Here is a 24,426-nt window from a genome sequence, read left to right as displayed (position 1 = left end):
TTATCATAAGGACGGTTAAGATGGCAGGATGGCTGAGAGGTGTTCACATTATCATAAGGACGGTTAAGATGGCAGGATGGGCGAGAGGTGTTCACATTATCATAAGGACGGTTAAGATGGCAGGATGGGCGAGAGGTGTTCACATTATCATAAGGACGGTTAGGATGGCAGGATGGGTGAGAGGTATTCACATTATCATAAGAACATTTAAGATGGCAGGGTTGGGTGAGGGGGGCTTGTCTGAGGAAGCTCTGCTGGGCAATCAGGGACAATGGTGATGGCAGGCGGGGTGTGGGAGATGATCAGCCAAGGCAAGGAGGACTTCAGGCTTTCAGGCTCCAGGATTGCATATGGAGACCTGACAGGTGGCTTCTGGCAGACTGGTTGTATCTACTGTTTTTATATGGATGCTGGTTGGACGGGTGTGTTCATTTTGGGAAAATTCCTCAAACTACCAACCTATGATTAGTACATTTTTCTGTCTGTATCACGCTTCAATAGAAATATTATTCAAAGAAGGCTGGGTGCAGTGGCTCAGGCCTGTAATCCCAGCACTGTGGGAGGCTGAGGTGGGCAGATCATGAGGTCAGGAGTTCAAAACCAGCCTGGTCAACATGGTGACACCCTTTCTCTACTAAAAATACAAAAACATTAGCTGAGTGTGGTGGTGCATGCCTGTAATCCTAGCTACTCAGGAGGCTGAGGCCAAAGAATCGCTTGAACCTGAGAGGTGAAAGTTGCAGTCAGCTGAGATTGCGCCACTGCACTCCAGCCTGAGCGACAGAGTGAGACTCCATCTCAGGAAAAGAAAAAAAGAAAAAGAAATACTACTCAAAGAAGTATGTTCATCTTAAAAAGAAATATGAATATGTTTGATTCCAGTTTTGCACAAAGATGAAAACAAATACATGAAGATGTATGCATGGGTGTGTGTGTGTTTGTGAGAATTCTAGAGGTTACAGAATTATTTATAGTAAAATGTTAAGAGTGGCATTACATGTGGTAGGGTGTATTAGCCTATATTAGTTATCTTCTGCTCTGTAACAAATTATTCCAAAACAGAGCAGTTTGAAAGAGTAAACATTTATCATCTCAGATACTTTCTGCAAGTCAGGGAGTGTGGGTCGGTTCTGGCTTGGAGTCTCCCAGGAGGCTGCAGTCGAGCTGCCAGCCAGGGCTGCTGTCATCCAAAGGCTGACCTAGGGTCAGAGAACCTGCTTCCAAACTCACTCATGTAGCTGTTGGCAGGAGGTTCAGAAGAAGCTCACCACGTGGGCCTCTCATAAGGCTGCTCAGAACATGCCGGCTGATTTTGGAGAGACAGATGGGGGAGGGGGCTGGAGGGAGCAAGAGAGAGAAAGAGAGAGAGAGGAGAGAGAGAGAAACTGCACAGTTTTATCTCAGAAGTGCGATGCCATCACCTCTCTTCAATCTACCAGCCACACAGACCAAGGCTGCTGCAGTGGGGGAGGGGCTACACAAAGGTGTGAATTCCAAGCAGGAGGATATTTGGGGACCATCTTGTTAAATGGTGACAACATAGATTTTTTTTTTTTCTAAATGTTTTACCATGAACATATTAGGTAACAAATTATATGGCAAGCTGCCAGCTGCTGGCAAGGGCGCTTCCTAGCCCTGTGGGTGGTTTCTAGCCCTCCTTCATGGCTCTCCGGGCTCCTTTTCCGATCCTTTGTGCTCCACTGCCGCGCCACAGCCTAGCCAAGGATCGCTTCCACAGCCCCGTTCTCTGGCGCCATCTCGTGACAGCATCCAAAACTGCTAATCCCAACAGCTGCCCGCTACTCACCTTTTGGGTCAGGAGGCTTCACCTGCCTGCAGGAAGGTGACTGTGCTAAATCCGACAGGTAAAGCCCAGGCTCCCAGGTTGGAGGCCCCAGAGATCTGCCGCATTCAGCCCCAAAACGAGCTGTGAAACCCTAGAAGGGATGGGACAGCTATCAAAACTTGGAAGCTTGGCTGGGTGCGGTAGCTCACACCTGTAATCCCAGCACTTTGTGAGGCCAAAGCGGGTGGATCACCTGAGGTCAGAAGTTCGAGACCAGACTGGCCAACATGGTGAAACCCCATCTCTACTAAAAGCACAAAAAAAGCCTAGAATGGTGGCAAGTGCCTGTAATCCCAGCTACTCAGGAGGCTAAGGTAGGAGAATTGCTTGAACCTGGTAGGCGGAGGTTGCAGCAAGCTAAGATCACACCACTGCACTCCAGCCTGGGAAACGAGTGAAACTCCGTCCCAAAAATAAGTAAATAAATAAAAATTTTAAAAGAACTCTTGGGAGCCTAAATCTTCTCTACTCTTTCTGCCCACTCCCTCTGCTCCCCAGATGCCAAAGAGGCCCTTTGACCCTTGCAGACCAGACTCAGCCAGGAGCAAATAGGCAGCCCCTTGTTTCCTACAGCTTTACAGCTCAGAATCCAACATCCAAAACCTTAACTTTCACTTTTAACGAACTGCTAGCAACAGGGGGTGCTCCAAAAACAGCCTGGAGTTCACACTCATCTTAAAGAACTTTGTAACTTGACTAGTAAATTTTAAACTATACTGTATCTTCATTTTTTTTGAGGGAAGGAGGAAAAAGTGCCAAATTTTAAACTAGTGACTCCTAAATAAGTACTCCATATTCATTGGGAGAAATTAGAAACTATAGACAGCTGAAAATAAAAATAAAATCCCCTCCTAATCCCACTGTTACATTATTCTAGAGTGGTGTTGCTTTTTTTCTATGCACTTGTTTAATTCTTAGTGGGCTTGTTCTCTGCTTACGGTTCTAAAAGTTGTTTTTCTCACTTAAACTTTACATTGTATAAGACCACAGGTGATCATTTTGTTTTTCTTTCCCACAACATCTCAGTTCCTAGGCTATACCTGGGTGAAGTCGTTTTTATCCAACTAAGTGCAAGGAGCAGAGAACATTGTGCCATTTTGCAGGGTAGCCTAGTTTGGTTAGTTTTTTAAGTATGCAGATAACAGGTCAGCAATACGGTGTCTCCCTGCCTCCTCTAAAACAACAGTGTGTGCAGAAGAGTTCTGGGACAACTTCGGCCTGAATCAAAACAGGAAGATGATGGATACTCTATCCCCAGCCCAAGTGCTGCCCCAAAGCGGAAAGCCCAGGAGAGCTGACTACATCATAATCTTTAGTGAAGGCCTTTAGAACACAGATATAGGCAAAATATGCTGTTTTATTTCACATGATACCTCCAGGTTATGTTTATAATTGCTTGTGTTAAGAAATAGACTTATTTTATTTTATTTTATTTATTTTTGAAATGGAGTCTCCCTCTATCACCCAGGCTGGAGTGCGGTGGCACGATCTCAGCTTACTGCAACCTCCACCTCCCAGGTTCAAGCGATACTCCTGCCTCAGCCTCCCGAATAGCTGGGATTACAGGATTCACCACCACGCCCAGCTAATTTTTGTATTTTTAGTAAAAACAGGGTTTCGCCATGTAGGCTAGGCTGGTCTCAAACTCCTGATCTTAGGTGATCTGGCCACTTCAGCCTCCCAAAGTGCTGGGATTACAGGTGTGAGCCACTGCACCCAGCTTGTTGTTAATGTTGACAATATGTCCACCTGTGTATGTGTACACACACACACACACACACACACACACACATATACAAGCAGTGTTTAAAGGGTTTCAGCCAACCACACAGGCAGTCCTAGAGCACTCACCTTCCACAGTTATCAGCCTCAACTCACCTCACTCACCCCCACCCACATGCTCCTCAGATTACAATCACCTGAAGCCTGGCCATTCTCCAAGCAAAGCCTGTACACTGCTGCCCCTTACTTGCCCCTCTTTATCCCCCCACTAAAAGCCACCCACTCATAATTCCCTGGGCCCCTGTTACGTCTTCCTTTAAACCTCCTCTATTATTTCCTGGCATTGATTTACCATCTGCATCTCCCAGGCCCCAGCCGCTCCCTGGAGGCTCTCCTCAAGGGCGGGACTTCCGCTCCATTCCACTCTGTCTCCGGCAGGCTTGTGAGGTATGCGCTGCTGCTGTCCAAACTCCCTCATTTTTCCCCAAAGCAGGGTTGTGTGGAGGGTGTGTTGCAGAAGACCTTTGACCTTGACAGGGTGTAACTGCACTGCCTACCACGTGAGAGTGATGAGTTGGTGCATCAGGACGGGAAATGCCATTTTTCTTCATGTTTTCACCCTCTGACATGCTAAAGATTTGACATACCTGTGCTGCTTGTGTGTCTCCCTTTATCAGCATGTAAATTCCATAAAGGCAGAGATTTTTGTCTGTCCTATTTACCACTAAACCCTCAGCCACTGAGGTATAGTGCCTGGTAAGGGACAGGAACTGACTAAATAACAGTTGAATGAATGGATGAATTTGTTTCACAAGAGATCTCACAACAAAATCATCTTAGTCTGATTTTTTTTTAAAGACAGTCTCGCTCTGTTGCCCAGGTTGCAGTGATGCAATCTCAGCTCACTGCAACCTCTGCCTCCCAGGTTCAAGCTGTTCTCCTGCCTCGGCCTCCCAAGTTGCTGGGATTACAGGCGCCCGCCCTCACGGCCGGCTAATTTTTGTATTTTTAGTAGAGACGGGGTTTCACCATGTTACCCGGGCTGGTCTTGAACTCCTGACCTCAGGTTATCCACCCACCTCAGCCTCCCAAAGTGCTGGGATTACAGGCATGAGCTACCATGCCCAGCCATCTTAGTCTGTTTAGAGTTTGCATCCATGTAGAAGAGAGAAAGAGATGAAATTAAAACTACCCAAATTGCCACAGTATTCCAGCAATTCTAGGATTCCTCACATCCACCAACAAAAGCCCTCTAAAACTCCCAGGGGTCCCCCCACCAACTGGGTATCCATCTACCTGCAGACTCGCACCTCCACCCCTCTGGGAACACACACAGTCTTAAGACATACAGCCACTTCTTCCAAGTCTCCTCTTCACTAAATTGCCCTGAATGTGTGTTATGGGCTGAACTGAGTTCCCCTCCAAAACTCATATGTTCAAGTTCTAAACCCCAGTACAACAGAATTTGACATTTGAAGAGAGTGTCTTTAAAGAGGTAACTAAGGTAAAATTAGGTCAATAGGGTGGGCCCTGATCCAGTATGATTTGTGTCCTTATAAGAAGAGGAGATTGGGAGGCACAGGGAGAAGACAACCACCTGGAAGCCAAGAAGAGAGGCCCCCGGGGGGCAAGGGCAGGAGAGTCGCTTGAACCCAGGAGGCAGAGGTTGCAGTGAGCCAAGATCGTGCCACTGCACTCCACCCTGGGCAACACATCAAGACTCCATCTCAAAAAAAAAAGACAGGTCTCACAGGAAAGCAGCCCTGCCCTCACCTGTATCTCAGACTTTTCGCCACCAAAATTGTAGGAAGTAAATCTCGGTTGTTTAAACCACAGTTGGTGGTACTCGTAACAACAGTCCTAGAAAACTAAAATAATTTGGAAATCCCAAAGAGAAATGTGTTTTTGTTAAGGATGCCCAAGTAAAATGCAGGCCAGTAAACTGCCTGGTACATTGTAAGAAAAAAAAAGAAGAGGAAAGAAAGAAGCAAAGCCACAATGCATTGACTGTTTTTTATATTTGGTATTTGTAAGTCTTTAAAAAATTTTTTTCAGGCCATTTTTTCCTTTAAAAAAAAAAAAAGCAACCAACAGCAATACTCTGTACAAGTGTAACAAACATTAGAAATATGCATCATTCCAAAATAGTTACAAGAAAATTACAGTTTAGAGTCCACATCAACACATCCTATTCATATGTGCCCCCAAGGGAGAAAAAGCTACAGTATGTTAAACACACAACTGCTACACAGTAGTCTGAAAACCCAGAACTTAAGACTTTTGAGGCAAATCAACATCAGTCACCAAGACTAGTTTAGCTTAATACGTACAATCAAGCATTTCAAAAGGGAACCAGGCTTTTTCATCCCAGATGAAGAACAAACGCGACTGGCTGCACAGTTGACCTCCGACCCTCTATCCCCAACCCCCAGGAGGCTCTGACTTAACAAAGCACAAATCCAGTGGATTCAATTAGGCTGAAGCCTGGCTGGAGGTCACAGCGTGGCCGCAGTGGGCAGACACCAAATGTCATTTCCTGCTGGTGCTGATCGTCACTAGATTCGTCTTTGGAAGCAAAAAGTCCTTGTTCTTGGGAGATGGTATCAATGGCCCAAATGCCCCAAACCAGCTGGCCACCCATCTTTGGCCCTTCCATTGACAGTGAAACCCATGCCAGCTGCTTCTCAGTATGCATTTGTCAAAGACTGAGCACGGGTGCTCACGCCATCCCCACGATTCCACTGGACCCTTCCAATTTTAGCTCATTGTTTCTGGGAGGGGTTGAAGAAGCTCAGAGGCACCCTCCTCTTGCCTCCGACCAACCCCCAGCCTGGGTGTCCATTATATTTACACATTCATCTTCCCTTTTCAAGCTCTGTGCTATAAATACCCTTACCACCCCCACTGGCCCTGTCCCCAGCCCTCTTCAGGATGCAGAGAAGCATCGTGACCTCCGTGTGACCTGCCCCTTTGGAATCCCAGCCCGCTCCACCCCAAGACTTCCTCCCGAGATTGCTGGGGCTGCTTGCCCATTTCCCAAGCCCACGCCAGGCGGAAGGGAAGAGGGTTACTGTGTTTTGCATTTTTATACAATATGTTTACAATTATATTGCTTTAATCTTTTAAAGGATTCCAATCTTTTAAAGGATTTTTTTTCACAAGAAGTCCCTTCCTCTAACTTCTCTGTGGCAGTGATGCGGGCAGAACAGGGCTTAGGAGCTACCTGGGATTTGCCACTTATCATAGTCGTTTTGGACAAACTGGAAGGGAGAGGGTCACAGCCCACAGAACTGCCACCTGAACAGGGACCTATGAATGAAGTACAGACCGCTCCAGGATCTGTATGAGTCGGAGGCAGTGTGAAGGTATGGGAGGAATCCACCCACACTCAGCTCCATGCAACACCCCGAGGACAGCACAGCTTCCCTGATTCACACTTACTGAGCCAAGACGCCCTCTGAAGTTAAGTCAAGAGGACCCGACCTAGCCTGGCCGACTCATTCCTTTGAGGACCTGACACTCAATGAACTGCTCACTACCAAAAAAATGCAAAGGATTCAGCAAAAAGTGCAATTTCCACTTGAGAAGTAAGATTCTCCCCAAAACATGATACCGCCTTTTCATCCTTTCAGTACCTCAAAGGGAAAGGAGGAAAAAGGGCATCCAGCACTCACCCTCCAAACCACACCCAGGGCCCTCAAAGTGTGGTTCGCCCTTTAGAACTAAAAGACCCATTAATGCATCCAGTCAGTTTTCAAAGTGCCAGTGAGGTGAGGGGCGTGGCAGAGGCAGGAGGGACCAGGACGCTGGACCAGCCCGCTCTCATTTTCAACAGGACATACCTCTCCTGTCTACAGCAGGACGTGTAACTGTGGAAGCAGCCACAGGACTCCAGGGACTTGGTTATTCCTTCATAAAACCTCGTCTACTTCATTGCCTATTGGAGGATAAACTCAAAACTTCAAAATATAACCTGAGCCACAATATACAATAAAAAGAAGAAGAAATTCTTTTCATGTTAATGCCTTGAGAAGTTTACAGATTATGTACCAATAAAGTAAATCCACATAAATTCAGAAATTCTTGGTGGATACACACCTGAAGCAAAAAAAAAATTCATCTACATTTTAAAAATCAAAGTAATTACAGCAGCAGTATAGTGAAAAGAGGTTTTAAAAATAATAATTACATCTTTGATACAAATTCAAACTTTGTACACCTCAATTCATAGGAATGACTGTTTTTGAGAGCTTAGTATATATATATATACAGTAGATTCCAATATGCGTCATGGCAGACAGAGACTAAAGCCAGTGGACTTTGGGGAAGGAGGGGTTAATCTGACACTGAATTCACGCCAAAGTGTTCACAGATTGCCACGCTTCTGAACACACACACACACACACACACGGACACAGATGCATAAAATGCCAACCTGAGTAAAACGTTACTAAAAACCTAGAACATCATGAATCACTAAGTCACATATTGCACCTTTAAATAATCCTTCATACCAAATACAGACATGAGAAAAAGGATAATACAGGGACAAGAAAAGATTTTTGTCACTGTAGGATTCCTCTGCTTCTCCCACTCCCACCCACAGAAATTCTCAAGGTGATATTCAAGTCTCCATTCTCACCCAACCAATGGGCTGAAATGTTGACAACAGAAGTCTTTGGAAAAAGTGGGAGGGAAAAAGGAAGAAAAAAATGGAGCACAAATGTACAAGGGGCAGGGGAAGTGGGGTTGGGGCAAAGAGGCCTCCCCTGATCAAATGAGAACAGGAATGTTACCGAGGAGGCCAACCTCTGATGCTAAACTACTGCTTAAATATTCCGTATATTCCAATTATGAGATTCAGTACAAAAATATAGATCTCTACTGAGTTTTGCCTGTGGAAGCATAATTCAGAAAAGGCACATGTTCAAATAGAAAACCCATCCGAAGAGGCGCCATAGACCCCTCCGTGAGCAATCATCATCCACAATTAGGTATTTTCCATCAGCTAGATTCCAAGATACAGTAGGTAAAAATAGACCTCTGATACTTAAAATATATTCAACCCAACGCAATCCTGGCTTTAGCATGTGAATCATATAAAATAGTCTTTTTTAAAAAAGAAACTGTTTTGGAAAAAAAAAAAAAATCATAGCTCACTTTTCCTGGTTTTTCCACAATCCTCAAGGGGAAAAAAAAAAGTGACCTCATCCCATTGGTCATCAGGAATGCAGGTGATTTGCCCCCTACCTGTCCACAGCCCCCAATAGCCCCAGTCTGTCATCTGTCATGTGCAGCTTCATGCCCTCAAAATTAGTTCTCACAAAACAGAACAAAGAATTAGGATATTAGACATATAAAAACATGTCGACATCGGGGCGTGGGCCTTTGCTGTGGGCACGACGGTCGCTTCACTCCAGAGGGGTTTTCCTTTGGAATCAGGCGATGTAACCATTTGTCTTTCCAAACGTGGTCACGGGCGCAAGGTTTTCATAGATTGTCATTGCGGTCGTGTTCTGGTAGATGAGATCTACTTTTGAGTCTTTCTGGGATCTGACAATATCCAAAACACACTGATTGAGGAAAACATACTGGTCCTGATAGAAAAAGGAAAGAGAGAGACAGAAAATGAACACAGGTCCCAGAAATTAGCACCCAAAATTATTTCCAAACAGGTCATTCCGCAACCCCACTCCCAAACCCCATCCACCCAACAGGAAACAGAAGTGAACGTATTTCAAGAGGTAACAGCATTGTGGTGAGATCTGAAATCACAGAAGCAAGACATCCTTCATCAATGAATTCCAAGCAGAGAGCACACTCCACACCTCCTCTCCCCAGGGAGAAACGCCACAGTGTCAGGGAAGGGCAAAGGAAGGAGGAGATGGAGAGGAAAGAACGCACACACACATTCGAACAATAATATGTCCGACAAGATCATGTTGGCCAGTGGGGCTGTGCAGTCATAATCAACAGTAACGCTCAAGCAAGGGGCAAAAGGAGATGATAGGTGGAGCTGGAGGAGGACCACCCTTCAGTCAGGCATATCAGAATCTACAGGTAGTGAAGAAAGAAAGAGGAAAAGGCGTATAAGCCGACACAGAAAGATAGCCATGGCCAGGCACGGTGGCGCACGCCTATAATCCCAGCACTTTGGGAGGCCAAGGTGGGCAGATAATGAGGTCAAGAGATGGAGACCAGCCTGGCCAACGTGGTGAAACCCTGTCTCTACTAAAAATACAAAAAATAGCTGAGTGTGGTGGTGTGTGCCTGTAGTCCCAGCTACTCGGGAGGCTGAGGCAAGAGAATCGCTTAAATATAGGAGGCGGAGGTTTCAGTGAGCTGAGATGCCACCACTGCACTCCAGCCTGGCAACACAGCGAGACTCTGTCTCAAAAAAGAAAAAGATATCCATGATACTGTAAGAGAAAAAAATCACAGAGAAGCAACATATATAAAACAAGATCTGGCCAGGTGTGGTGGCTCACACCTGTAATCCCAGCACTTTGGGAGGCCGGGGGGAATGGATCAGCTCAGGTCAGAAGTTTGAGACTAGCCTGGCCAACATGGCATCTCTACTAAAAATACCAAAATTTGCAGGGCATGGTGGTAGACACCTGAAATCCCAGCTACTCAGGAGGCTGAGGCAGGATAATTGCTGAAACCCAAGAGGCGGAGGTTGCAGTGAGCTGAGATCGCGCCACTGCACTCCAGCCTGGGGGATAGAGCGAGACTCCATCTCCAAAAAAAAAAAAAGAATCCAATTTTTTCAAAGTGCTCTCTGTGTGTCTGTGTCTCTGTGTGTGTGTGTTTCTGTGTTTACAGATACACATAAAGAGCCTTATAAAGACGTACACCGAACTATAAATATTGGCTACCTCCAGGGAGAAGGACTGGGGAAGAAAGAGTAAGACAAAAATAAATTGTTAAGTGCTTTCATATGAATGAGTACTGTGTTCTAAACATAAAGAAGAGATTAGACTCCAGGAGCAGGTATAAGATTTCCCTGTTTCTCAAAAAAGGGTAAAAGATTGAGAAATACTACTTTATATAATTATAGCAGAAAAAAGAAAAATCTCTTTTCTGACCAACACAGGAGGTGAACTTCACTCCACCACAACCACCAAGCTCACCCCAGAGTACACAATGTACCCAGGCATCTAGAACATTCCCTGCTAGACTCAAAAACACAGCACATATTCATAGAGTTCTAAATCGGTACAGGACGACAGCCTGATACAAAATTAATATTCTGCTCTCATTCTGGTCAAGGAACATTCACCCCTTTGAGAAGGGCAACTTCGCAATATGTTCTGTTGAAAACATGCCTCAAAAATGCGGCTTCTCGGTAACATTTTGGGTGAAACCAAATCCAACAGTAGTACAGAAATTATACGGTAGAGATTAAGCATTCATTTTCTCCACTGGTCAGCCACCCTTCTGTAGCTATAATAATTGATGTTCTTTAAATTTTACACAGCTAGGTGAAGATAAATTGCTATATTAACAGTTATGCAGCATTATGCTATGTCACATTATTAATGTTTGATGAGTTTGTTTCATTCGCTTATTTTAAAGATAGACCTTCTTAGGAAAAAAAAAGTGGAAAACACCAGGGTTTTTGTTTTTGTTTTTTTTGAGATGGAGTCTCACTGAGCTGCCCAAGCTGGAGTACAGTGGTGCAATCTTGGCTCAGAGCAACCACCATCTCCCAGGTTCAAGCAATTCTCCCATCTCAGCCTCCTGAGTAGCTGGGATTACAGGCAACCACCATCATGCCCAGCTACTTTTATTTTTCTATTTTAGTAGAGATGGGGTTTCACCATGTTGGCCAGGCTGGTCTTGAACTCCTGACCTCAGGTGATCTGCCTGACTCAGCCTCCCAAAGTACTAGGATTACAGGTGAGAGGCACCACATCCAGCCAAAAAATACCAGTTTTATGAACCAGAAGCCAAAGTTCAAAGATGTCCTAAGATTATTTAATGAGTCAGGCAGCAAGATAAAGAATCCTCACACTATCTCAGTTTGTAGTTCCATTACTGATATCAGTACTACTATATCACTTGTATTGGGTAATTTAATCCCAAATCAGCTTACAGTCTGCAAAGAAATCCAGTGTTAGTTCACAGCCAAGGGCTGGAAAGATCTGGAAGGATAATATATTTTAACACAAGTACATGACACAACGCAATCTTTTAAAAATGGAGGGAAAGGGCCAGGCACAGTGGCTCAGGCCTGTAATCCCAGAACTTTGGGAGGCCAAGGCAGACAGATACCTGAGGTCAGGAGTTAGAGACCACCCTGGCTAACATGAAGAAATCCTGTCTCTACTAAAAATACCAAAATTAGCTGGGTGTGGTAGGCATGCCTGTAATCCCAGTTACTCGGGAGGCTGAGGCAAGAGTATCACTTGAACCCAGGAGACAGAGGTTGCAGTGCGCCAAATTAAGCCACTGCAATCCGCCCTGGGCGACAGAGCAAGACTCCACTTCAAAACAAAAAGGAAGAGAAGGATGGAATGTCAAATACGGATCCTGGCCTCACCTCTGTCTGCACCATTAAAGGCCTGTGCATTCGAAGGTCGTACACAATCCCGTACACATCCACGGTGTTTTCATTCTCTATCTGGTAGATGAGACGATCAATGGCAATGAAAGTGCCCGTCCTTCCAACCCCAGCACTGAGAGAAAAGGGAAATACGCCAGTTACAGTGGATTAACTCGACTGTGAGCTGCTCAGAGTTCCCCATTTGTACATAATCTTGCTTTCCTTCACTGTCATACTTTGAGGGCAATGAGCAGGACCAGTACACATTTGCTCAATGGAAACCTCAGCAAGTCGGACAGCACTAGCTTGGGACTGGGGCCTAAGTCGCAAACTCACGTCTGAGTCAAATGCCACACATGCGACCCCTTGCTCGAGCTTCTTCAATCTCAGTCCCATTCAAGTTGCCACCATAACCTAGGATGGCATGTTCATATCAATTTATTTCCCACTGGGCCACACAGCCCCTCCTGTCTTCTGTCCTAAATCAATTCCTTTAGCTTCAAAGCTAACTTCTTATTGTAAGGGGTTGGCACACTTTTTCCGTAAAGGGCCAGACATCTTCAGCTTTGCAAACCGTATGGTCTCTTTCTGCCATTGTAGCAGAAAAGCAAACATAAACAATATACACATAAATAGGCATGCTGTGTTCCTACAGAACGTTATTTACAAATACAGCAGCTGACCAGATTTGATCCATGGGTTATAGTTTGCCAAGCCCTGTTTTGGAAGCTCAGGGCTGAGGGAGTAAGTCCATTGTTCTTATCCAAACCTTTCCTGAATTCGTAAGTGCCTATTACATTCCCTCTTAGGCCTTGCTTTTGGAAAGTGCTCACCAATACATATGACATTTGAAATCTGTCGCACATGACGTGCCATCTGTGTACCTGCAATGCACCAGAATCGGCGATTCAGGAGGACTCTGCTTCATGTAATCACGAACAAGGTACCGGAAGTTGATGAGCAGGTCAGTGGTGTCAGGAACACCGTGGTCTGGCCAGGAGGTGAAATGGAACTGTCTCAGAGGGTGGCTCTCACTTGTCTGGATCTAAAAACCAAGTAAATGAGTAAGATCCAGAGAGAAAGGCTGCCTGACAACATCAAAAAGGCAGGGGAAATCAAGCAGAGCCTGAGTACCAACCAGGAGTCGTAATGACCACAGACTGGAACTTTACATGTGCAGAGCAGCTGATAAAGTGCTTGCTCATCACACCCTCACAATATGCCCAAGAAGGAGAATTTATTTTCCCCCTTTAAAGATGAAGCAGCAGAGATTCACAGAAGTGAAGTCATTTCCCCGACGCTGATTTCAGATGCAACAGAAATCCCTCATCCTCCAACTCTGCATTCAGATCCTTCCCTTCCTGCCACAGCTGCCTGTCAATAACTAACTCACATTCTTACATCTGCACCTCCTTAGCGCTTCATGAACCACAGCCCCAAGCCCCCCTGAGAATGTCACTGACCATAAAAACCAAAAATAATTTACGCAAATACAACCATGATCATCAGCGCCTTCTGGGCACGAATGGCCTCATAAATCACCATGTCCCCTAGAGAAGCAAAGAAAGTGACAGGCCACTACCAAGCACCAGGCAAATATTTAGAACTGGAGGAAGCTGAGAAAGGACTCCCCCCCAAAAAATCCATTTCAACATCTGAAAGTCAACAGAGCTCATTATTACACAGACTGGTTTCAACATCTGAAAGTCAACAGAGCTCATTATTACACAGACTGGTTTCCTACCTCGTACCAAAGCATATATACCTTGAAGCACCAGAAGCCCACCCCAGCTGGGGCGCGTCCTGACCCCAACTCAGCTGTACTTGTTATGTCCATACCCGGGAATGACCATACCTATGAGACCTACATCTGCACTGCAGGCATTCCTGTCTCCTTTATGACAGCCACCCTCTGATGCTCATTTTTTCAAATGTATATTTATTATAAGAACAATGAATTTGCAGTATTCAACATTTGGAAAACAGCAGGGAAAAAAGTGTGAATGAGGGGAGAGGTGCTGGAAGACCTCATCAGAGATAAAGTTAACATCCACAGATTTAACCGAAAGTACTGATCTAAAGACAGAAACCAGCTGTGAGAGATGGAGGTAGGGGAAGAGGAAGAAAAAGGGAGGGAGAGGGATGGGGAGGGGAAAGGGACTGGGGTGGGAAAGGGGAGGAGGTGGAGAGAATGAGGGAGAAGCGTAGAGGGTTATACTTAGTATGATCTTCGCAGAGGGGCAAAGGGGCTCAGGTTAGGGGTGGTAGTCAAAGGACGCCATTAGCTCTATTTGCAATGTTCTCAGTTTTCAAAAAGAAAATGTATTCATGCATTTCGTAGAATTAAAAAACAACATGTTACTAAATGCCATGTGGTGTCCTGAATCAGATCCTGGAACAAAAGAAGGCTTTAGTGGAAAAACATGAAATCCGAATAAAGTCTGGAGTTTAGTTAATAAAAAATAATAATCATTTAATAGCAATTTTTTTAAATGATGTGGACAACTCCACCCAAAATTCCCCTCCACAAGGGTAAGCCCCAGGCAGTGGAGGCAACCAAGGAGAAGCCAGTCAGTTTAAATGAGCAGCATCTATAGAAATAAGCATGACATTTTTCTACCGTGAGCTGCATTATCTAGGTGGCCAGATCAGTGCATGGCAAGAGCTTTGATGGCATCTCCAGAGGAGGAGCTGAAATACTGAGGCCAGACCCTTTGAGACACAGCAATTAGCAAAGAATTCAAACTTAATATACTATACTTTTATCCATGACTTACAGAACCTTCAAGGATAATGTCATAAACTAGACCCCACCCACCCAAAAGATTCAAAGATTCAACTCCATTGAATCTACTTCCTGGCTTTCCTTTTATGCACTATTCATAATAAGCATAAATTTTCATCTCCTAAAATGCTTCTCTTACATTACATCCTGCCATGTCCCCATGGTAATTATATAGTCTACCCATCCATTATTTCTTTTTTGGGGGGGAGGGGCAGGGTCTTGCTTTGTCACCTAGGCTGGAGCATAGCAGCCTAATCTTGGTTCACTGCAACCTTGACCTCCTGGGCTCAAGCCATCCTCCTACCTCAGCCTTCCGAGTAGCTGGGACTACAGGTGTACGCCAGCATGCCTGGCTAATTTTGGGTTTGGTTTTGTTTTTTGTGAAGACAGGGTTTCACCACCATGTTGCCCAAGCTGGTCTCAAACCTGAGCTCAAGCAATCTGCCCACCTCAGCCTCACAGGCATGAGCCACTGCACCTGGCCCATTATTTCTAATAGCTGAATAATGATATTATAAGCAGACAAGTCATAGTTGAGTTATCCTTTCTACAAAGGCTAAATGTCTGCATGGTTTCCAAAGTTTTCCTCTATTATAAATAATGCTGAGACTCATCTTTCTGAATAAGCCTTTTTGATAGTCTCAAACTTCAAACCAGCAAATCAAAGAGAGTAGATGTTTCATTAGAGAAATGCAAATCAAAACCACATTGAGATACTATCTCATGCCAGTTAGAATGGTGATCATTAAAAAATCTGGAGACAACAGATGCTGGAGAGGATGTGGAGAAATAGGAACACTTCTACACTGCTGGTGGGAGTGTAAATTAATTCAACCATTATGGAAGACAGTGTGGTGGTTCCTCAAGGATCTGGAAATAGAAATACCATTTGACCCAGCAATCCCATTACTGGGTATATACCCAAAGGATGATAAATCATTCTATTATAAAGACACACGCACACATGTTCATTGTGGCACTGTTTACAACAGCAAAGACTTGGAACTAACCCAAATGTCCATCAATGATAGACTGGATAAAGAAAATGTGCCAGACATATACACCATGAAATACTATGCAGCCATAAAGAAGGATGAGTTCATGTCCTTTGCAGGGACATGGATGAAGCTGGAAGCAAACTGACACAAGAACAAAAACCAAACACCACATGTTCTCACTCAGAAGTGGATGTTGAACAATGAGAACATATGGACACAGGGAGGAGAACATCACACACTAGGCCTGTTGGGGGATGGGGGAGCTAGGGGAGGGGTAGTAGGGGCTGGGGGGATTAGGGAGGGATAACATTCGGAGAAATACCTAATGTAGATGACAGGGGGGATGAATGCAGCAAACCACCATGGCATGTGTTTACCTATGTAACAAACCTGCACGTTCTGCACATGTACCCCAGAACTTAGAGTATAATTTAAAAAAAAAAAAAAAAAACACCAAAAAAAGAGAGAGAAAAAATAGTTTTAGGACCCTGATACAAAGCAAAGTGTTATACCAACGTACACACCCATCAACAGATACCAATGCTGTTTCATGGCACTGCCTCTATTTTCAAAGCATCCTTGAAAAAAGAAAAAAAGGCACATAAAGTTGAATTCCTAGAATGCCTGCACAATTTAATTGGATTTGCTTTTGTAAATCTTGAAGAGAAGGGAGGCTGTGTGCATATGCCCTGGAATCCTATTAATGTAACTGTTATCAATGACGCCTAACAGCACGTGGCCGCTCCTGATGCCATATTTGTAACCAAATAATCCAAAAGGCTACGGTTTGTTCTGTAAAATCTATGAGCAAGTCTGCTGGAAGTGGAAAGAAAGGAAAGAGTTTCTGATGCAGGGCCACCAGTTTATGATTCATTTTATTCAGGAATGACTTAGGAAATTTCCAAAAAAGTAAATTTCCCAGGAAAGTCAAGCTAAGGGGTTGCCTTGGAGTATACATGCATATGGATTGCTCTGTTCTGTTAAGAAGGGAGCAAAACATTTCTCAATGCATAGGGAAACATACTAGTTAATATCAACGTAAAACAAATCACTCCCAAATTAACATATGGTAATTACATGAGATCAATTGATCCCGACTTCTTACTTACATTTTTCACTGTGAAATCTCTGATGGTCCATTCTGGAAGAACGATTTCTGATGTCATCGCCACAGTTATGTCCCCGTAGTCGTGAGCCTGCTTGGAAGGCCAATACTCCTCACATTTGGTCTGCAACAAATTGCATTTTTATAAAAATACTCAGATCTGCCATCTCCCATCACCAAAACCTCACAAGGGAGACGCTATTGAAAACTGGCTTCGGAGATGGGATCAGACCCTTCTAGTCAGGTTTTTTTGACCCATAGAATTGATTTATTTTATTTTTTAGAGACAAGGTCTCACTATGTTGCCCAGGCTGGAGTGTAGTGGCTATTCACAGATGTGATTATAACACACTACGACCTCCAATTCCTGCACTCAAGCAATCCTCATGCCTCAGCCTCCCGAGTAGCTGCGTCTAAGGACACACCATAGCGCCTAACAGAATGGTTTGTTTTTTCTTTTTTTCATTTACAATTCTTGCCAACTCTTTTAAAATTCCTCATACAAATCTAGACTTATTTTCTCTTTAAAAATCAGATCTGCCTACACTAGGCCCGGGTTTCTGCATGAAAATTGATTTAGAGCAGAGCAACAGCTGCCCCTTGACCTGGGACACAGTGCCGATCCAGCTCCCTTTGGCCCCTAGAGCAGCCACTCCACAACTGTACACTGACCTCATCTTCTCCCATAACCCCAGGCAGCTGGAAGAAATGAGGACTTTTCCCAAAGCTTTCAGATATACATCGGTTGTAATACAAATACACAGACCAATAAAGAGAATCAAATTAAATCATTCTGGGGTCTTTGATTTCTATAAAGTTGGTGGGCAGATGTGAACAGAAATAAAAACCAGGAAACGCCTGCTCTCCAAGAATATGTGAATCCCCATTTGGCAAATGACTACACATACACAAACACACTCACACGCATACACTCACACAGACACACACACACACATACTCACACATACATACACACACATACTCAATATTCCAAGGTGTGCTCTACTGTTGGTGGTTTTCAAAGCTATTTGATTATCTGACTCACCTGAGATGTTTGAGTTGTTTGGGGAGTTGTGTGTGTTTGTTTGTTTGTTTGCCTTGAGACCATCTCACTCTGTCATACAGGCTGGGATACAGTGGCATGATCATGGCTCACTGCAGCCTCAACTCTTAGGCTCAAGTGATCCTCCCACTTCAGCTTCCTGAGTAGCTGGGACTTCAGGGATGTGCCATCACACCCAGCTATTTTTTTGCATTTTTGTAGAGATAGGGTCTCACTATGTTGCCCAGGCTGCTTTTGCATTCCAGGCCTAAAGGGATCTTCCCACCTTGGCCTCCCAGAGTGCTGAGATTACAGGCCTGAGCCACTGCGCCTGGCTTTGTTTTGTTTAAAAAGGGATTCCTGGGTTCTCTCCAGAGATTCTGACTCTGGCTATGAGATCTGTATTTTCCTAAGAAAGAACCCAGGATCTGGATACATGCTGGCACAGAGTTGATTCCCAGCTCAGCCTCTTACCAGGTGTATTTTTGTTGCTACCTTGTGGGCAAGTTCTTAAACTCTCCAAGCCTCAGTTTCCCCATCTATAAATCATAATGCCTCACAGGGCTGTTACAGGAAAGAAATAACACATATGGAGTATCTAATGCAGAAAATACACTAGCTCCCTTCCCCATTCACCCAGGGTCAGTAATACCCACTTTAATCTTGACTTAAGATGAACAAGGGACATTTAAATTCATCTTCATGTTCTCCATTATGTAATTATGTCATTTTTGTGTATCTAACAGATTTATCAGAATGTTTCACGTATAAGGCCCTGGGCTCAACTGTATTATAAAATTTATTTGCATTCTTATTTGTTTGTTTGTTTGTTTTGAGACTAAGTCTCTGTTGCCCAGGCTGGAAAGCAGTGGCATGATCTTGGCTCACTGCAACCTCCACCTCCCAGGTTGAAGCAACTCTCCTGCCTTAGCCTCCCTAGTAGATGGGATCACAGGTGTGTGCTACCAGACCCAGCTAGTTTTTGTATTTTTAGTAGAGATGGGGTTTTGCCATGTTGGCCAGGCTGGTCTCAAACTCCTGACCCTCAGGTGATCTGCCCGCAATGGCTTCCCAAAATGCTGGGATTACAGATGTGAGTCCCCGCACCTGGTCTATTTGCATCCATTTAAGAAAATGCTTTTATTTCTACTACAGCCTCTTCTCCTGATTCAAGAAGAGGGTAAGGAGCCCACCCTCTATCACAAGCAGCATGAGGATAGGCGTCATCTCTTTTGCTCTGTTATCTCTTACTGTTCTGTCATCTTTCCCTCCTCCATATCCCCAGCCTCTAGCACAGGACCTGACACAAACCAGGGGTTGGATAAACATCTGCTAGCTTACAGTGAAATCAAGAACATTAAAAGAAATGATGCCTGGGCTGGGCGTGGTGGCTCACCCCTGTAATCCCAGCACTTTGGGAGGTCTAGGCAGGTGGATCACCCGAGGTCAGGAGTTTGAGACGAGCCTAGCCAACATGGTAAAACCCCGTCTCTACTAAAAATTTAAAAAAAAATAGCCGGGTGTGGTCGGTGGCGCATGCCTGTAATCCCAGCTACTTGGGAGGCATTGTCGTGAGCTGAGATCATGATGCTGCACTCCAGCCTGGGTGACAGAATGAGACTCCATCTCAAAAAAAAGAAAGAAATGATGCCTGATGGGCTCCCGCTATCACCGGGGACCACTCAAAGTGTGCACCCCAGAGTTGCAGCAGCAGGATCCCCCGGAAACTGGCCGAAATGCAATTCTGAATTAGAAACTCTGAGGGTAGAACCCCGCCTCCTGGTGATTCTGATGGAAGTTAAAGTTTGAGATCCACTGGCTTAAGAAGTCAACTCCTATTCCTCAAGCAATGCACCTACACTGAAAAACAACTCACGTGGCAACCTTCAGTCCCATTCCTAAGGCACAGCGTTTTCGAGCTTAGCATGTGTTTTTAGTTCTCTTCACATCAATTTGTGGAAATACAGAATTTTTTTACTATAAAAAAAAATCTTCTCTTTGATGGAAGCAGCAGAGGGATTTCAGGACATCATAGGAGAGAAGGGGCCACAGAGGCTTATCCAGGGATAAGTCTGAGATTTTGCTTAAAGAAAGAGTTCCAGGCCAGGTGCAATGGCTCACACCTATAATCCCAACACTTTGGGAGGCCAAGGAAGGAGGATCACTTGAGGTCGGGAGTTTGAGACCAGCCTGGGCAACACAGCAAGACCTTGCCTCCACTAAAAATTAAAAAAAAAAAAAAATTAGCCAGGTGTCTGGTGCACACCTGTAGTCCTAGCTACTAGGAGGCTGAAGTGAGAGGGAGCCCAGGAATTCAAAGCTGTAGTGAGCCATGATCATACCACTGCACTCCAGCCTGGCTGACAGAGGAGACCCTGTCTCAAAAAAAAAAAATGAAAAAAAAAAAAAAAAGCTGGGGTGGAGGCAGGGAGGTTCAGTGTTCAACCTAAGTTTGAAAATCACCCAGTTGATGAAAACCCTCATCTCACAGATGAAGCTGGTTGCTTAGAGACATGATGAGCTTGCCCATGTTCACAGGGCAATGAAAGACAGAGCCACACCGTGAACAAGCATTTTGCACTAGGCCTGGGAGATTTTTCCCCAGCACTAACCCATTCCTGCTATTTATTAACTCCAGCAGCGACATAACAAATAGAAGACAGTATTTGTCCACAAAAAAAGATAATGACAGCCGGGCATGGTGGCTCACACCTATAATCCCAGCACTTTGGGAGGCCACGGGAGGTGGATCATGAGGTCAGGAGTTTGAGACCAGCCTGGCCAACATAGTGAAAGCCCATCTCTACTAAAAATACAAAAATAATTAGCTGGGTATGGTGGCGCATGCCTATAATCCCAGCTACTCAGGAGGCTGAGGCAGGAGAATCACTTGACCCTGGGAGGCGGAGGTTGCAGTGAGCCGAGATCACACCTTTGGACTCCAGCCTGAGTGACAGAGTGAGACTCCAATTCAGAAAAAAAAAAAAAGATAATGACAAAATAGAATTTGCTTAAAGAATGTTTTTAAATGTTTCTCTTAAGGGAAAAAAAGACAGAAAACAAGTTTCTAAGAATAATGTTTAACAAGTGGTTTTTTAGATACCCTTCCGCCACAATAAAAAGTAAATAATTTAATGTAATTTTAAATTTTAAAAACAAAAAAAGATACTTACTCTTCCCTGTTCAACACATTTGGTCAACATAATAATGGCATATACATTTTTCTCCCAAACCATACGCCAAAAATCTTTCAAAGTGTTTGGTAAAGGTCCTTGTGTGGCAATAAAATCTTTCTTGGAGTGGTAACCCTAAAAATGGGAAAGAACATAGTCAACCTCAAAGAAACAGAAAGAAAAGCAAAGTGCTCTGAAGATTTCATTAAAACAAGCCAGTGCTGTGAGACCATCCTCCCACTTACAGGCATGTAGTTGGCATTGATGTAGTCATCTGTTGAATGGGTCTGGACCGAAAGTTTAACTCGGGAGATATCATCTATGATGTGAAAAGAAAAAAGTCCTCATTATAAGTAAATGTTTTAGTAAATTTGGACACAAAACAGAAAAAAAAGAAATTCAAAATGTCAACACTGGGATTTGTCTTTGAAGATGCACAGTGTGGCATTTCACACAGATCACCTCTTTTAATCCTTGTGATCACCCTATGTAACCGTGGCACAGAGAAGTCACATGATCGTCAGAGCAGAGCTAATGAGTGACAGTGCCAGGATCTGAACCTGCAGCCTGACACCAGGGCCCAAAAGCTTAACCACACCAGACGCCTTCTCAGATAAAATGAACCTGTTACTATTAGCATCCTCAGGTATCTACCATGAGCTAACATGAGGGAATATGCTAAACAATTTTAGTTACTCCTCAAAACCACCCTACAAGCCTCTGCCCTGTTTCACAGATGAGGAAACAGGGGGCTATAGAGATTAAATGACATCTCCAAATCCATATATCTGGTAAGGGACAGTCAAAATCCAAATCTAGTGCCTCTTCCACTAGGACACAGTAGTTCCCTAGGTTAACCTATCTACTCTGCCTCTATTCTCATATAAACAAGTTGATATAGAAAGAGAGCTCCAAGTTCAAGAAAAAATCGATGTATAAGACTGCTATGAGTGGGAGGATCTCTAACACAGAATTATATGTTTTAGAAATATTATCATCATCTCAAAATCATACACACAAACTTGCCCAACTCAAGAGATGAAATCATAACCTCAGAAGTGCAAGTGTCAGGCTGAGCCAGAAGCAGCACCACCTCAGTTTCCCTGTCTCTGATTGTACTTCCTCACCTTCCTCTGGACAAAATAACATCACAGTGCTAAGTGCAGTACTAACTTGAGTCTCAGCCTAAAGGCTTCCCCATAAAAACAATACTCAAACACCCACTTCCCAGCTCTGACTCCAGATCTGAGAGTCTCCACAGACATTCACAAGAAGAGGCGATAATCCCGAGTTATTCTTAAAAGGGCAGTACTGAGGCAGGTCCCCCAGCCTAGTTTTAAAAGCGTTTCCCTCAGAACATGGGCCAATATTCCTTGTCAAGTACAGAGGGATAAATGGAGAGAAAGAACCCAGGAACTAGAAAATGCTGAATTTAAAAAGAACTTAAGGTTTTAGTCCAGGAATGAAAAACACAGCTTCAAATAAAGAAGACAAAGTCAGCTACATCACAACATCGCTACAATCTATTTATACTCCTCTTTGTGCCCTAATCCTCACCCAAGAGAGATTATGATGAACTTTCCATAGAGAAGTATTTACATTTCATCTAATGCTTTGATGTAATAAATAATTCTCATTTCAAACTCAATTTACTATTATCCCTGTTGACCAAAATGCAGACATTGTCAATTCTCAAAAACAGGAAACAAGCTAAATATAATTCATACTTAGCTGTGGAATTCACTCAGCCCATGTGTCTAGACACAGAAAGTGTGACTCCCTGTCTGTCTCCCTCTGCTCACTTTCATTCCAGAATTATAGAATTGAAATAAACAGCTGTGAGACAGAAGGGTGAAGAACACAGACTCTGACCTTTTCCCTCAATGAGACAGACAGACCCAGTCCAAAGCCTAGTTTTCCTGTCACTATCTGTGTGACCTTGAAAAAGTCACCTAACCACTCTGTGCCTCATTTTCCTCATATGCAAAATGAATATTCTACTGCCTACTTTGTAAGGCTGTTGTGAGGATTAAATTAAATATAATGTACTTAAATATAGTGCTTAGCACATAGTAGGTGACTAATGTGGATGTGACTAATGTGGATGATTGTGGAAGTAAGTGACTAATGAATGGTTATGGAAGTGGTTACTTAGATCACTGATTCCTTCCCCTCTCCAGTTAGAGATCTGATGGCCACTAATGAAAAAAGAGAAGATGCTGCGGATAAAACAACTTACAGGGCAGAACATTATTATAGCGATTCTTTCCTCTATTCTCAGCCAGTTCCGCTGCATATTTAGGTTGACTAATTCCAACAAGCTTCAGATCCTGAAAACAAATGAGGTGTTGATTTATTTAGTCTTCAAATATTATTCATACTTAGCATAGCATATGACAATGAAACCAGCCCAATAGTCCCATAGACAAGTTGCTTTTGGATAAACATAGAAATTTACCCTTATGCTATTAAAGCCTGAAACTTGTATTTGTTTTATCTGAGTTCCTTTCTCAGGAAAGGATCTTCAGGAAGTATCAAAGAACTGAAACTCATCAGATCACTGCACTCGATGACTCCTTGTCCCTCCTTAGTTCCTGTTTTCTTACACATTGTTACATTTCTTTCCTGCTAAATAAACCCCTAGTTTTAGTCAGTTAGGGAGATGGATTTGAGATTGAGCTCCCATCTCCTTGGCTGCAGCACCCAATTAAAGCTTTCTTCCCTGGCAATACTTGTTGCCTCAGTGATTGGCTTTCTATAAGGCAAGGAGCAGGACCTAGACAAAACCCGTGGTGTCCTGGTAACAACAGATCAAAGTGGAAATGTAGAGGTGATGTGGGTTAAATTGTGCCCCAAAAAGATACGTTGGATTTCTCACCCCTAGTACCTTATTTCTAAATAAGTACCTATGAGTGGGATCTTATTTAGAAATATTCTTTGCAGATGTAAACAAATTTAAATAAGGTCATATTAGAACAGAGTGGGCCCTGAATTCTATATGACTGGCGTCCTTATAGGATGAAAAGAGACAAAGTAACATAGACACATGAGGGGAGACAGCCATGTGAACACAGAGGGAGACATGAGAGTGTCGCTGCCACAAAACTAAGGGATGTCTGGGGCTCCCAGAAGTTGCTGAGGTGAGAAAGGATGCTGCCAGAGGCTTAGGAGGGAGTGTGGCCCTGCCCACACCTTAATTTGGGATTT

At 43.9% G+C, this 24,426-nt stretch overlaps 1 protein-coding gene across 1 annotated transcript in view; it reads right to left on the bottom strand.

The window, feature by feature from the left end:
- Positions 1-5,569: 5,569 nt before the first annotated feature.
- PTPRJ (protein tyrosine phosphatase receptor type J) overlaps positions 5,570-24,426 on the bottom strand; it is a 195,156-nt gene continuing 176,299 nt past the window's right edge. The window contains exons 19-25 of the mRNA XM_035262703.3: positions 23,459-23,549; positions 21,465-21,538; positions 21,220-21,354; positions 17,009-17,128; positions 13,001-13,161; positions 12,114-12,249; positions 5,570-9,165 (exon numbers count right to left, since the gene is read on the bottom strand). Coding sequence (XP_035118594.3) covers positions 9,007-9,165; positions 12,114-12,249; positions 13,001-13,161; positions 17,009-17,128; positions 21,220-21,354; positions 21,465-21,538; positions 23,459-23,549 — 876 coding nt within the window. The 3' untranslated portion in view covers positions 5,570-9,006. The remainder of the gene's footprint in view (positions 9,166-12,113; positions 12,250-13,000; positions 13,162-17,008; positions 17,129-21,219; positions 21,355-21,464; positions 21,539-23,458; positions 23,550-24,426) is intronic.

The sequence above is a fragment of the Callithrix jacchus genome, chromosome 10 (assembly GCF_049354715.1).
Source record: "Callithrix jacchus isolate 240 chromosome 10, calJac240_pri, whole genome shotgun sequence".
NCBI lineage: Eukaryota > Metazoa > Chordata > Mammalia > Primates > Cebidae > Callithrix > Callithrix jacchus.
Note: the sequence above shows the minus strand (reverse complement) of the source record. Positions and strands in the feature narration are given on the sequence as shown.